The sequence below is a fragment of the Oryctolagus cuniculus genome, chromosome 2 (genome assembly GCF_051225735.1).
Source record: "Oryctolagus cuniculus isolate XC-2025 breed Fujian yellow rabbit chromosome 2, ASM5122573v1, whole genome shotgun sequence".
Classification (NCBI taxonomy): Eukaryota; Metazoa; Chordata; class Mammalia; order Lagomorpha; family Leporidae; genus Oryctolagus; species Oryctolagus cuniculus.
The window spans coordinates 111,102,384-111,118,244 of NC_142868.1; the positions used below are offsets into that span (position 1 = coordinate 111,102,384).

The 15,861-nt window shown below is 42.8% G+C and overlaps 1 protein-coding gene and 1 long non-coding RNA gene across 4 annotated transcripts in view; both read right to left on the reverse strand.

Moving 5' to 3' along the window:
• The window catches only part of SLC9A2 (solute carrier family 9 member A2), a 106,238-nt gene extending 91,861 nt beyond the window's left edge, over positions 1-14,377 (reverse strand). For 2 of the 3 annotated variants that reach the window (XM_089327449.1, XM_008253183.5), the window contains exon 1: positions 13,803-14,094. In XM_089327449.1, the coding sequence (XP_089183575.1) occupies positions 13,803-13,979 (177 nt within the window). In that variant the 5' untranslated portion in view covers positions 13,980-14,094. Of the gene's footprint in view, positions 1-13,688 lie in introns of all 3 variants that reach the window. The other variant, XM_089327448.1, reaches the window with a different exon arrangement.
• Positions 14,378-15,625: 1,248 nt separating this feature from the next.
• Positions 15,626-15,861, reverse strand: part of LOC149127991 (uncharacterized) — a 38,608-nt gene continuing 38,372 nt past the window's right edge. The window contains exon 4 of the long non-coding RNA XR_016230203.1: positions 15,626-15,778. This is a non-coding gene — a long non-coding RNA (uncharacterized LOC149127991). The remainder of the gene's footprint in view (positions 15,779-15,861) is intronic.

The window sequence follows — 15,861 nt, forward strand, 5'->3', positions numbered from 1 at the left end:
TCTCTGTCTCTTCCTTTCTCTCTGTGTAACTCTTTCAAATAAATAAATTTGAAAAAAAAAAAAAAAAAGAAAGAATGCTGGGGCCAGTGCTGTGCTCAGTGGGTTCAGCCACCATCTGCAGTGCCGGCATCCCATATGGGTGCTGGTTCGAGTTCTACCTGCTTAGCTTCCCATCCAGCTCCCTGCAGGAGCATTCAGGGGAGAACCTGCTCCCGTGGGGAAGGCTGCACCTGACCCTGAGCCCAGAGAGCTGAGCTGCTCTTCGCCCTCCACCTACACTGCTTGACTGCTCACCTTTCAGTTGCCAAGGCAGGAACCTGGGATAACACAAAGGGTGTGCATTGCTTTTCTTTTCCATTGCAAACTAACTTAGCAAAAGCAGAAAGATAATTTTTTTTTTTTACTTATGCAACATTGGAAACCAAAATAGGTATAATTTGGAAAGAAATCTATTCATAACACCAACAGCAGGAGACCAGAACATCTAAACAATCTAATAACTTGCTATGGAACAAATGAACAAAGTAAACTTTCATGGGATAATGCTATTATTCTTTGTAGAAGGAAGCAAGACATCTGGGCTCATGCAAGGCTATCCAAATTTTCAAGTACTATAAGATAGCAAGCTTTTTGTTTAAGTGTGTTAACAACTTACTGAGGGGACTGATATACCATTTTACAGATGAAATAACAAAGGTTAGAGAAGTTCATTAACTCACCCAAAATCCACAGCTGGTAAATGGAATGGCTTAAGTTATCATTCAAAGTATGTCCAATAATAGCACATGAATGAAAAGTAGAGTGACCAAATAAATAATCATCCAAACTAGGTATCTGAGAGGGAAAGGGCATAGTACTAAGGTATGTGCAAGGATAACAAATGTAAATTATGGGCTTTGTGGGCAAACCAGGATGTACGACGACCTTACTTGCCATCATATTAAAGTACCGTAGAACAGAAAGTGCCTCTAAATATTACTTATTTGTGTACTTGGTGACTATTTATTAAACAATTATTTTGTGCCTGGCACTTTTCCTGACAACTAATCAAACAGACACAATCCCATGTCTCATGGAGTTTACACACCCTAATGAATGTCACTTATGTGAACATACGTGTCTATGCATGTGTACATGCTGTTCAACATGTGTGCATTTTGGGTGACAATTGAGCCTATTTAACACCTTTTTCTCCTATAAATATGTTGGGATGAACTTCAGTCTCTTAAAATTTACACAGTAGCTAAAGTGATATGGGCTGAATCTTTATTTAACCCAAGAATTTTAGCTCATAAAATACGTATTTCAAAAGCATTTCAATTGCACATTCTCTAAACCATGGAAAGTATAAAGGGCTGAACCAAGATTCAGAAATTCTAGATTCATGTTGCCTCTCTGGTATTACTGACAGTTTCTACCACCTTGTCTTTTATTTAGCTCTTTTTGTCCTACCCAACTTACAGAGTCATTGTGCGGTAACACTCATCCTAGAGTTGGGGTCACATTGTCGTTTCATATATGACTTCAGCGGCCAAGACCACCCTCAAGGAGGCAGGGAGGTATCATCATTATCATTGGATGTTACAGTGACAATCTGAGATGGTCAAATGGGGTAACAAGCTGCAGCATGAGACTGAAATACATACAGGCCTCAGTCTCAGGTTAAGAGTGGGTAAGATTTGGCATCTCAAGTGCTCTGGAGACCATGGATAGAAGTATGGTACAGTCCTCTCTCAGCAACCAAAGGGGCTTGATCCCAGGACCTACACAGACACCCAAATCTGCAAATGATCAAGTCCCTCATGTAAATGGTGTAGCACTTGCATAACACCATGCACATTCTCCTGTATACTTTAAATCACCTCTAGGTTACTTACCCTACCCACTTCAATGTAAAAGCTATGAAAATAGCTGCTGTACTATATTGTTTAGGGGATAATGACAAGGAAAAGGTCTATACATGTTCAGAACAGATAAGGTTTTTTAATATTTTAGATACATATGTGACTGAACCCATGGATGCAGAATCCATGGAAGCAAAACCCACGGAAGCAGAGGACCAAGTATTAACCCTTTTGGCCCTGAGAGGCAGGGTGCCAGTGCAGGACACAGCGGAGTTTCAAGGAGCTGGTAGTGGACCCAATATGACAGCTCAATACCTGCTATGTCACGGACAAGTTACCTAGGCTTCCTAAAACTGGGAGTAACAATGGTGCCTACCTCACAGAGGTACTATGAGGATTAAATACGAAAATGAGTGTAAAGCAATCGGCCCACATACAGACAAGGAACAATGCTCCAGTCGTCCTTGTTAACTATTATTACTTTGTGAAAGAAACTGGTAGAGTGATTACCCTATCTCACTCTCCTCCACCCTCCTATGCTATAAGAAAAGACAACACTGGCTGTGTTACGCTGCTCAGATTTCCCTGCCTATAGATCCCTAGGGAGTAAGCCCAGGAACGGGGAGAAGCAGAATTAGCAGGGGCAGAGTCATAGAAGTATGGCAATGGAGTTGTTTCACCGCTCTACTGTTCCCTAAGGAACTTTCGATAGATTAAAAAAGAAAAAGAAATCAAACTTCTATAGAGGGCTTTCCCATGCAGACCCAGATTGTGCAATTTCATTTATTTTACAGTAGAAATTTCTAAATGCATTATTTGAATCTCCTTTTTTATCCTTCCCATATGAACCTTTGCATGCTGACCCAATGTAATAATGTGAAACTCATTTGTAAAGTATGATTCCATTGCAGTCATGTGGAGGGCTTTCAGAGGAATTGTCCTCCCTTCCTCTGTCTCCAGAATTACTGCAGAGGAAGAGAAATACAAGCTATCTTCAGACAAGGGATGAATTTGACAAATCAAAATTAGAAAGTCTATGAACAGTGATGAACAATGTACAGGATTGTTGCAGGAAGTACATCAATTATGACTCATGACATTTAAAAGATGTAATTGCAAGAGTAGCCTGTAATTGTGTATGTATCATTTAGAATGACAATACACCCATGTCTACATATCATTTTAATTTAATAAACACATGCTTCTCTTGGCTTAAGTTTATTTTGTTATAAAAGTAACAGCTTTCATATAAATTATTTCCTCTCCCACAGAGAAACTCATATTATCCATATGGAAATAGTAAACAAATAGGGCAGGTATATACCCCTACTTCTACTAAGTAAATTGGAGAACCAAGTAGCTGAAGATTTGGCAGGGTCATAAAATAGAGTTGATGGTAGAACTAGAATTACAACAGGGTCTTCTCCTTCCAGTCCAGGGGCATTTTCCCAAAACTTAGATCTAATACTCCCGCAACTGCTGACCTATTCCACGTCTGTCACAGTTTGAAAATATAGAAAACAAGGCAAAGGCAATACAATCAGACCTCCATTCTGTATATTTAAAAAACCAAGAAAATACACATTAATTCCAATTCACATCAAGGAAAAGCCACTATGATATTCTATGGGCATTGAAATATTCTGTAGAAAGCACTTCTTTAAAATGTGCCACTCAACACTTGATTCATTCAAGAGTAGAACCAAAACAGTCACTGAGCTACCCAACAATAGAGAAACAGATAAAGCTGCCTCTCATTACTACTGAGCCACCAGAAAATAAGGAAAATGTCTAAAAGGGCAAAGACAAGGAGAGAAATCGAAGCGAGAGATGTAGGATTTCAAGCCACAGTCAATCAGGGAAATTCCAGAAACAGCCACATACCCCATGTGCTAGCACTGGACATTTTAACACCTGGATGAGGACAGGAAATACGACGTCAGACTACTGAGGTGAGGATTTTTGCGTAAATTCTTGAGACTCAAAGAGCTACTTTGCCCTAAGTTAATAAATGGAGGGGAAGGGTGACCAGGGAAAATGGAAGAAAACATGTCAACTCTTTATGGCTTTAGGTTGAGAGGAAAACTCACCTCTGTGGAGTGTAAAATGCCAAGTTTATACCACGTACAGCAACAAACTCCAGGTTTATACCCCACACAGGTACAAAGTCTATATTTACAGTACTTGAATCATGTAGGAAAACCAAGCTAAAAACCAGTCATTGAAACCCATGGTCCCAAAATGAAATACATTCAAAACCGTTTTTATAAGAATGGCTTACAATCTAAGGAAAACATATTCAACCAAAAAAATAAATCTGTTGAAACTGAGCTCACAATAAAACCAAGAAAAACCATAATCTATAAAAAAAAGGAAAAGTCATTTGATGTAAATATAATAATTAGCATCCCAATCACTAGAAATAACAGGACAAGCTGAGAGACTACAAAATGAATAAATCTCTTAAATGCATGAAGGAATGAAATAGGTATAAAAACTGTAAGTAGTAGAACACCACCAACAGAACACAGATTTGAAGATTTAAAAAAAAAGTCTAAGTGAAAAATCCCAAAAAAACTAAAAATATAATGAGTAACCATAGATTAGAGACACACTAAGAATAATATAAGATGGGAAAAATACCTGACGAATTACCAAGAAATAAAAGAGAAAAGAAAAGGGATGAAAAACATGCATGGTAGTTAAGGAACGTGGAAGCATAACAAGTTCCAATCCAGAAAAATAAAGTGAATCCATACATAGACATGAGGATGAAATCACAGAACATCATAAACAGCCAACACAAAAAACATCATAACTAACCAAACAAAAATATTAAATACAGCCAAAGACAAAAGTCAAAAGAGTAATTAGGGTGACAATTTAATTCTGCTTAGCAACAAAAGAGAGCAGAAAATAAGAAGATTATACCCCTCAAGTGGTAAGTGATACTAACTCCAAACCCTGTCTATATTCATTTATTTTTGCTCAAGAGAATAATCAAAATAAAAACATTTTCAGCAAACACAAAGGCCTAATCTGAATTATCTACTAAAGTACACGCTTCAGTAAGATGAAATTAATCTAATAGGAAGAGATAGAAGCAACAGTGACAAAAAACTGGCAAACATCTTTGCAAATCCATACAAACACTGTCTATAAAAAAAAAACGATTTGGAGGAAGTTTAATACAAATCAGGTCTAAATTTGAAGACAGACAATTAAAAAGTTCAAATGTTATTCAGAAAGAAGATAACCATAAAAAAAGCAAATGCTATGTTCTAGAAAATTATTTTAACCATTTATGCAAACCAATTGACAATTCAGACAACAGCCTATACATTGGTTCTCTCATTGTTTCCTTTTCATCACTAGGGCAACTGAGTCCCAAGGGTTTAAGTTATACAACACAAATGATATAACTACTGAATAGAAAGGAAAATACACCTGAAATGTAAACCAACTGCTTACTCCTGGCTCCTGTTAATTCAGATCATCACATTAAAATTGAGTAACAACAAATAGAATCAAAGTAGAACAGGTAACAATGCATAAAAAATTTGAAAAGCTGAATAAGCCAAAAGGAAAATGATGCCATCAAGTAAAAGCACAGTGACTAGAATAAAGTAAGTCCAAATATATCATTACTCACAATGATCATGATTACATTTCTTTTTAAACTACATGGAGATTTGAAATTTTAAAGCTAAAAAATCCAGTTTTATGTAATTTACATCCAAATGAAAACGACAAGTTGATTTGAAGGTATAGGTATAAGAAAATAGATATTTAGGAAATACTGACATGGGGTAGGTGCTGTGGCCTAGCAGGTTAAGCCACTGCCTGTAATGCTGGCATCCCATATGGGTAAAAACCAGTTCAGGTCCCAGCTGCTCTACTTCATATCTAGCTCCCTGATGGTGGCCTGGGAAGGCAGTGGAAGATGGCCCAAGTGTTTGGGCCTCTGAATCCAAATGGGAGACCTGGATGAAGCTCCTGGCTCAGCCCTCACTGTTGTGGCCATCTGGGGCATGAACCAGCAGATGGAAGATCTCTCTCTCTGTCTTTCTCTCTTTCTCTGTAACTTTCACTTTCAAATGAATAAATAAATCTTTATTCCTAAATTTGTACTTATGAAATTTGTACACATTACATAAAAGTTTCTTTGGACAAAAAAAGAAAATGATGAGGTGGAAAACACATATATAGGAAAAAAATACATGTGCAAAGTCCAGTTTTATTTGAATGTCAATAATATTTGGAAATAAAGAATTAAATAACTTAAAAATTAAACTCAGAACTCACTTAGAGGATATAACAATATTGAACCAATATGTACCTAATAACATAGCATTAAAATAAATAAAATTGACAAGATTTTAAATACTAACTGTTACTACAATCTTGGAGGTAAATTTTATGTAAGCCAGAAAGTAGCCAAAAAATGAGTAATACTTTTGAAGATTTTAACACTATAATTAGAAGCTTGATCTAGTTCCTTGTGTATGTGTCTGTATATGTTCACGTATATGTGTGTAAAATACTATACTCAAAAATATATCTTCTCTTTCAAGCATACATGGAAAACTTATTAAAATTAAACATAACCATGTATTAAGCCACAAAGATCATCCTAACCAATACTAATAATCTGAATCATGCTGCTCTAATCAAAATATAATAAAACATGAATAAAATTCTTAAAAACTATAAATTTCTATTATTTAAGTCAAAAATAAAATTCTAAAAAATCATTGAGTTATAATAAAATATTGCAAGGTAATCTGAAAATACTGAGCAGAGAACAAGAGTGGAAACTACCTACCAAAACTATGCCATGCAGAGGCAAGCATTTGGCTGAGACTTAAGAGTCAGGATGACTGTGTCCCATATCAGAAGGTCTGGGTTCCATAGTTGGCTCTGGCTTCTAGTGCCAGCTTCTTGCTAATGCAGATCCTGGGAGGCAGAAGGTGATGGTTCAGTTAACTGGGGGTCCCTGTCACCCACAAGGGAGACATGGACTAAGTTTCCACTTTCGAACTGTGGCCCAGCCAGCTCCTGCAAGTGGGGGCATCTGGGCAGTGAATCATCAGATGAGAGCTCTGTCTGCTTTTCTCTCTCTTCTCTCTTCTTTATCTCCTCCCCTTCTCTATCTCCCCCCCATCTCCCCTCCTCAAATAAATTAAATAAAATTCAGTTAAAAAAAAAACTAGGACAAAAACATGTATTTCCACCCTTAAATACATCTAATGTCATCCTACCAAAGTATACCTACTTGAAAATTGAGAATTTGTTTTTAAGAAAAATTTTATTTAATAAAGCTATTTTGGTTCACAAGGCGATTATTTGACATCATGAGGACCAAACTGATTTTATAGACTTGAATTTGGTGGGAGAACCCCTGAGATGAGATGTATCCAGTAGTCGTCTTTCCAGATTTATCAGTGGTGTGTTGTGTAAAGATCTGCTTTCAGATCATCCATAGTTTATCTCTTATTTCTACTAATGGTCTGAAGCAACTTATTTAGAAATTGTAATTTCATTTGCATTGTTCTCCTGAAATCTTTCATGTTTATCATTCTTTTTATTTTTATTTGCAATAAATGTGAATTCACATCAACTGAGTTTCTATTTTATTTGTGATGGTGTTAAATGTACAGTGTATCATAGCTTTGCATTTAATGAGCACAAGTAAATACTGATATTGTGGGTAAATATATGAGTGGAAAATGGCATATCAGGAATTCAACAACTAAAGAAACTATTGAAATAGTTTGGGCCATTAATAAGACTGATGTCATTTTAGCATAGAAGAGACTTTGGAGCTCAGAGTGGTAACTGACATTAAAAATAAGTAAATTAAATAATTAATGAACTAAGTTTTCAATTAAAGAACTAAATAAATAAATGCAAAAAAGTAGGAGCAAATAAATCATAAAGGTAAGAACAGAAACCGATGAATCAGAAGCCAAACAAAAAAGCAATTTGTTTCAAGATGTACTAAATAGACAAACTTATGAGAATTTTGATCAAGGTAGAGAAAGATAAAAACCAATACTAGAAATAAAATGGAGACCACAAATGCAGACAAAGCAGATTTTTAAATCATAAAATAGCTTTGTTGCAATAAAGTTAAAAATTCAGACAAAACAGTGATTTTCTATAAAATATAAATCATTAAAAGTGACCCACAAACACACAGATAAACCAAGTACAACAATAAATATTAAAGTAATTGAATCATTAGTAAAGATTGGCTCATATAGCCAAAGCATCAAATTCACTTGGTTTTACAGTCCAACAAGAATGAATACTTTTACACAACATTTCTTTATATACTTCTTAGGGTTTCAAGATGCCTGAAAGAATTCTGTCAGAAACAAAGCATCCCATTAATATTATTGTTGTCCTTGGGAACATCAATACAGAATAACATTTTTAGTTGGTGAAACATTATCTATTATTTTAAACGTTACAAAAACACTTCCGAAGTAAAGTGGCATTAATAACATTCAAAAAGACAACTGAATTTCTCTTTAGAAAACACAAGAAACCTATGGAGTCATTCTTCAGACAGAAAGCAGAAAATATATGGGTAGCCTTGAATGGGAATAGTTGGAGACTCAGAGACAAAAGAATCAGATCTCTTATAGCTTTATTAGGAACCAGCATATGCTACCAGAAACACCTGATCTTAGAAGTGTGTTCAAAATAAGATTTGGTTCCATAATGAAGATCTTGAGCCTCATCCGCTGACCACTCAGTTGGTGAATATGCTTCAGATAAATTAAACAGGACAAAGAAAAACAGACCAAGTGGTGGGATAAGGCTTTTCAGAAATCAAAAACTCTATTTAAGCATGTATGAAACTCTGGGGTTTCACATTTAAAATTCAGGAGAGGGGCCAGCACTGTGGCATGCTAGGCTAAGCCTCCACCTGTGGCATGGACATCCCATATGGGCGCTGGTTCTAGTCCCAGCTGTTCCTTTCTCGATCCAGCTCTCTGCTATGGCCTGGGAAAGCAGTGAAAGATGGCCCAAGTACTTGGGCTCCTGCACTCATGCAGGAGACCCGGAAGAAGCTCCTGACTCCTAGCTTCTAAATGTCTCAGCTCTGGCCTTTGTGGCCATCTGGGGAGTGAACCAGTGATGGAAGACCTCTCTCTTCATTTGTAACTCTACCTCTCAAATGAATAAATAAACTCTTTAAAATTCAGGAGCACCTGGAGCCCAAGTTCATGGACTAAACTGATATCTGCCTTTCCCTTCAAGTAACAATAGAAGTTATTTAACCTCCAAGTGGAAGGGTGAAGGGAAAGTTAAAAATTGTGCATTGTAACCCCAAGTTTAGGGGTGAAGGAAATGAAAGGGGCACCTGGGAGCCGAAGCAAAAAGATCAACCCTTCAAGACCCCAGAAGACAGGCAGGCACTTGGCGCAGTGGTGAAGACGTCACTTGAGATGCCAGCATCCCATCCTGGAGTACCTGGGTTCGAGTACCAGCTCTGCTCCAGACTTTAGCTTTCTGCTAATGTACACTCGGGGAGGCAGCAGGTGATGGCTTGAGCACTTGGGTCCCTGCCACCCAACTAGGAAACTCTGGCTGAATTCTTTGCTCCTGGCTTCCAACTGGCCCAGTCTAGGCTGTCGTAAACATTTGAGGAGTGAATCAGTGGATGGAAGATCTCTCTCTCCCTCTCTCTCTATCAAAAAGGGGGGAAGAAAGACCCCAACACAGGGAGATTGGTATTTGAGAACCCTAGAAAAAAGAAGGTGGCTCTGATACTTTAGACAGCTCTACCCTCAAGTCTTGAGCAAAGATAGAATGCATTCCCAAGTTCACTCATATTAACACAGATCCCACAGACACACTTCATGGGCAAGAAAATCAGAGGTGACAATCTTAAAACACACCAGAGCATTTTTCCCTTCTTATTTATTTGGCTACCTATTGTTTCAGACTGTAAAACATCAGCCTTATGTACAGAATTCACTAAGCAAAGAGTGTGTTTATAACTATGAAAATAATCAATGGTTGTTCAAAACATAAATATTCAAAGTGAAAAAATAAGAGTGCATGTGATGAGGACTAAGTGAACAAATTAGGAAACGTGGAGTACGCATTTGGCACAGAGATTAAGATGTGGATTGGAACACCAGCAACCCGTATCGGAATGCCTGGGATCAAGTTCCAGCTCTGTTCCTGACTCCAGCTTCCTGCTAGTGAACATCCAGGGAGGCAACAGGTGACAGCTCAAGTACCTGGATCCCTTTCACCCATTTGGGAGACCCAAACCAAGTTCTCAGCTTCTTGCCTTCAGCCTGGCTCAAACTCTACCATTGGGGGCATTTAAGGAGTTAGTGGATAGACGATCTCTCTCTCTCTCTCTCTCTCTCTCTCTCTCTTTCTCTCTCTCTCTTCCCCCTGCCTTGGAAATAAATAAAACCAAACACTTTTATTTAAAAAATTAAGAAATGTCTCTTGCCAAAATATGTAGTTTTCCAAGGTGTACTAAATTTGCCAGGTTCCTTTATTTGCCTTTTTTTAAAAAACCTATTTCATATGAGCATACACAAATACACACATTATCATTTTAGGAAAATTTATAACTACAGAATTACTTTTCATTTAACTAAATGATTACGAAGTTGGTTTTCCCTGGTAACCAAGTAAAACAATGAAAGGTTAATTGGAATCATTCAAGACTTTGCCAGACAAGTATTCTATCACTTCCGACTGGAATATTTCTAAGCACATTGTGCTGTAGTCTGGAAAACTTTTTTTTCTGAATTGCCCACCAAGCATTATTTAAGCTGCCTACAAATGGTATTAGGAGCCTCTCCTTTGGGTCACCTGAGATCCTTGATTAGAGAAATCACTAGTAGTGTTTCTCCATGCTCTCTAGGGGCAGCTGAGTTGAAACACATGAGGGACCATGACTTAAGAGTTCCCCAAATGGAAATCACAGTATCTCACGTGCATCAGCATTTGTGCTACCACGCAGCCGCACATCCCCCTGCAAAGATCAATTCACCACCCTTCCCCAATATGAGCAATTTAAGTCATGTGACTTATACCAAAGTAGCAAATTTTCCAGGCCAAGGTTAAAATTGCAAATTTTAAAGACTTGATGACACTTTAAGGTGCTGTAAAAATGTCTTGTGGCACCAGCACAATCTTGCCCAGAGCCCTACAGAAGATCCAGGGCCCTGGACCAGGCAGGAGATGGGGTTGAAGATTTCTGGGCACTTCCAGGCTTCTTTGGGAACAAAGCTGAAGCTGCAGGTCAGGGATGAGCTGTGCAAGAAGAAACTGACCAAATGCCCCAAGTGCCAGATTTTTGGAACCCCAAACTCCCATTTTCTGCCCTGAGAACGCTGCCCTTCACCTCACCCATGGCAGTGAGTATGTAACTGGCTACTGAGACCATCTCTGGATTCGCAGCATGGACATCTGTGTTGTCACATCTTCACTGCCCCAAGACACAAAGGAAAGGTCAAGTAGTAGCTGCAGTAGGCATTCGGAATTCGCAGAGGCAGATGGGTAGCACGCACTCAGGGCCAGGTGTAATAATCTCCAGAGTGAAACAGAACACAGGAGAGGGCAAGCAGAAGAGAAGTGCCAGGCAACACAATCGCATGTGGGCCAAGAACGCTGCTAACAGGCATAGTGTTACACCTGCAAGCTCTGACACAAGCAAGCGTGAACGGCGTTTGAGAAAATATCACACAATTAACGTGATAAGGTCAAACAAAATGTATGAAACACGACAGTCAGACAGCAAGGACAAAAAAGACAAGCCGCAGAGTAAGAGCACTTGAACAGGGCTGAGGCTAAGACAAGAGATCCAGGGGCGGCATCCCAGGACAGCAGAAAGGGAGCTGAAGTGCCAGAAAGAGCACCATTACCACTGCCGCTGGTGGACACTACCACGGTCACTGCTACTACTGATGGCCACACTGACGAAACGCCTACTCCTTGCTCAGCACTGCTCCAAGAATGATGGACACAGCCCTTCTCAATTAATCCTCCCAATGAAACAAGTTTCCAGGACAGACTCCAAAACGAGCCTCAGACAGACCTGGTTGGCATTCTGCCTTACCACCCGCAGGCAAATCAACCTGCCCACTTCTCAGTCACTTCCTATATGAAACAAGGTAATCACATCTACCTGTGATGGTGGTTGTGCAAATGAGAGATAATGAACTTAAGTGCCTACTAGCAGCTGTCATTAGTGCGATTAATCTGATTAAAATAATCAGGAGTGAATAACAGAGGAAGGAGATGGAACAGAATGGGTGACAGAGAAGCAGTCATGTAAACAGGGCACAGAAGCAGCCCTCCGGGGATTGAGGCTGCAGGCTCAGAGCGAGGGAGCGAGCAGAACGCTGCCTTCGGCCCCTCACTTGACGAATCCCTGGGTGTAAACTCTCTGTGCTTCCGTTTCTACCTCTACCAAGCGGGAGGATCAGTGCATGCACTCCCTCCCCCACAGGGCTGTTGCAAAGACTGCCGGAAGAGATGGCATCTCCCTTTATTATTAGAGACCACAAAATTATCTACATCTGCATATCTGCTTGATAGATGGGGAAGTCCACTTCCCTTATAGCATTGCTTGGGTAGAATTAAAACACTCAACTAGTAGGACCATGTCCAAGCCGGCGATTACAGACTGCAAAGTCATTACATAGCATGTGGCTCCTTTGGTCACCAAATGGCATCTCATTGGTTTAATCTGACATGGAAGGTGTGCTTCAAGCTTCCCACAACTTCACCCTCTTGTAATCCATCCCTTCCACCTGCTTTGCACTTCCCTGCTCACATTCCCTGTATAACCCCCCCCCCCCTCTTCTCTGGAATGTTTTCCCAATCATCTCCAACGAATGGGATCCTGGCCACCCTCGAAAATCCAGTGTAAATCCTTGCCCCCTTGCCTCCTTGCACTTCCGTATTATCTTTCCTGTGTGTCTCCCTCTATTCAGCACTTTCCTGTGCTATAATCCCTGTAGTGGATGTCTCTGTCACTCTCCACCCATCAGTACGTTCCCCCGGAGGACAAGCAGTGCGTCTATCTTTTATGAAAAACTGCCTCACCTGGCAGCCAGGGCAACCACAGAAAACATGTAAGGCACACAATGATTAGCTCTCAAAGTTTCTTTTTCTTAAACATTAACAAGAGCAGTTATTCGATGTGAAGATTTTTTAAAAAGTCTTTAAAATCTAAAATAAACAGAAAGTACCATGATCATAACAGGTGTTTTTTTTGGGGGGGGGAGGGTGGGAGAGTAATGGAGATGAGAAAAACAAATTGCGAAGTTTCTGCTTTTTAAATAAGAGTTGAGGATGGCGTGAGAAGTTGGTCCATTGGTTCCAATTATCTCCCTTCTCTGGCCTCCGTCAACTTCTCAAGCTAACGCTTCCTGGCGAGTGACAGTGGCAGCCCTAGCCCCAAAGAGGGAGGAGACAGGGCGTTCCTGTAGCAGCTTCAAGCGCTCAGGTGTCCCTGGTCCCCTTCCACGCACCTCATTAGTCAGGTGCGCGGCTGGTCTGTGTCACTGCTGAGACGCGCCTGTCCCCAGCATCCAGTTCTTTAACCATTTTTAGCATCGGAGCTCATCTGCAATTCTCCCTGTGGGTGAGACGGACACCACTCAACCTGCTGGCTGCCCTCGCCTTTAACAGGTCTCCCTCGACTCTGGCAGAGGGGCCGTCCAACCTGGCATTTTACGCAGAAGAAAGCAGCAAATCACAAGTGTGTATGAGCCAGTACAGTACCCACTCAAGAACCAAAACATGCAAGCGATCCTTGCCAGGGCCCTCCGCAGCCAGCACAGGGGCCTCTACCTGCGTCCACCGGGAGATGGCCACGAGCGAGAGGTCGTGTCGCCCACTCCGTCACCCTCCGGGGGTGCCCCTTTGGCTCGTCCTTGCCCCCACCCGAGGGTCCAGCTCGCTCACCAATCTTGGCCAGGGAAGCCAGCAGGATCCAGAGGGTGATTTCGAAGGGGATCTGCACATGGGGGTAATCCAGGGTGAACACGGGCAGTCGACTTTCCTCGAATGCTGTCGTTCCGGGAGCCACCACGCTCGCGGGGCTGAGCGGGCTGGAGCTGGTGCCCATGGCTTTCGGCGCATTCAGCAGGGTCTCCGCCAGGGCGCCCGCTGGCCCCGCCACCTGCAGGAGCAGGAGCAGCAGCAGCCGAGGCGGCGGCGTTCGCAGGCTCCGCCCGGTGCCCGCGGACTCCATGGAGGTCCGCTCCGGGGGCAGCCCGCGAGCCGGACGTCTGGGGCTCTGAACGCTCAGCGCATCGCGCCGGGATAGCGCACGCCCTTTCGGCCCCTCGGAAGCGGCGAAGTCAGAGCCACCCACCGCCGCGGAGGGGTCGGGAGTCTGCAGCCGGCGGCCTGAGTCCCGGGCGCGAACAGGCGCACAGGCCCGCGGGCGCGCACGGCCACAGGAGGCCACGGCAGGGTCGCTCAGCCACCCTCAGCCGCCTTCCGCCGCCCTCCGCTGCGGCTGCCGTCCCATGCCCGGTCCGCGGCTCGCCGGCTGCAGTGGCTGGCCCTGCCCCGGGCGGCCCGCGGGCGGGGGCAGGGGCGGGGCGGGCGCGGCGCCCGGGCCTCGAGGCGGGAGGACGCGAGGCCGCGGCTGGCGCACCTGCCCGAGCCCGCGGGCGACGCGGGGTCCCAGGGGCCGCAGGGGCGACGGCTGCGCTCCCTTGTTGCCGGCACAGCGTGCCAAACCCCGCCGCCCCCAGAGCCGGCGAGCAGTGTGGGTGGAATCGCCGCGCAGGGCGCACGGTGGCCAGAGCTGTCCCCGCCCCGGAGGTAGCGTCGGGCGTCCATCCAAGGAAGGGACCGGCGCGACCCACGCTACGCGCCCTTTCCCCCCGCAGGCTCCTGTAAGGGGACACCCCGGTGCGCTGGGCGCTCGAGGAGGCGTCACGGGCTCAGTGTGGAGCCGAAGCCCCGCGGGTGGAGTAGGGGTGCCCTCCGCGCAGGCGGGACGCAGCAGGAGCACGTCTGGATGTACAGAAAGTTTAGAAAAGCCTGGTTTTGTTCCCTTTCCGGGAGTTATCACCGCGGGTACAAGGCATTCTCTCTGCGCACCGAAATGCCTGGTGCGGAGCCTCCTGTTCTCACGCCCCCACAGAATCCGGTTCTTTCCCTCTTTGTAGTGGTCTCACTCCTGGTAACACTGTCGCTTCCACTTTTCTTTTCCCTCCCCCAGCTCATGAAAAAGAAAAAAATAAAAAGGCTTTTTCTGTTTTTAGGCCGAGAGGTGTCGTACAAGTCCCAGAGCATCAGCAATATAATCATTTCATGGAAAACCAGTGATTTGCCTAGCTCGGATGGACTTGCTCCGCTAATTACAGGACGGGCTGTGGTTTGGAAAGGCAAGGACGAGGCAGCGCGATTCGACTGGAGCTAAAAGGGCTGCGTCTTCCAGCGCCAAGCGCTCGCCGCCGCCTCGGGGCGCAGCCTTCTGGGAAAGGGCGCCTTGTGCTCCGCGGGCTGTGCTCCTGCTGTCTCTAGCATCCAAAACCGAAATGAACACAAAAGCAGGCCAGCTGCCTCTCTAGTCACTGAAACCGTGTTCTCTTCGGTATTTATGAAATGAAACCTTTTGGAAGTATATCTGTACACACACATACACACATATACACATCATATATTCATCGAGCAGGTGCAACTTAAAAACAGTTATCTGTGAGCCTAAGAGGGAATGCAGGACAAGATCCTTTGGACTGGGAAGGATTCTCAGAGAAGACACAGGGCAGTTAATATTTTATTGAGATTTGTTTTTCCGAAGTGCAACAGAATTGGATCTAGACACGGTCTGCCTTCTTCAGAAGAATCACCAATACTTCCAAAACTCAGCTTCCTCTTCCCTTTTCGCCAGAAACTTAATAAAAATATGTAGCACTCGTATCCTTGGGAGAGAGGAAAAGGGGAAAATAAAAGCTGTTCGTTTTATTGTGCTTTAAACTGGGTACCCGTAAGCAGAAAGTTCTGA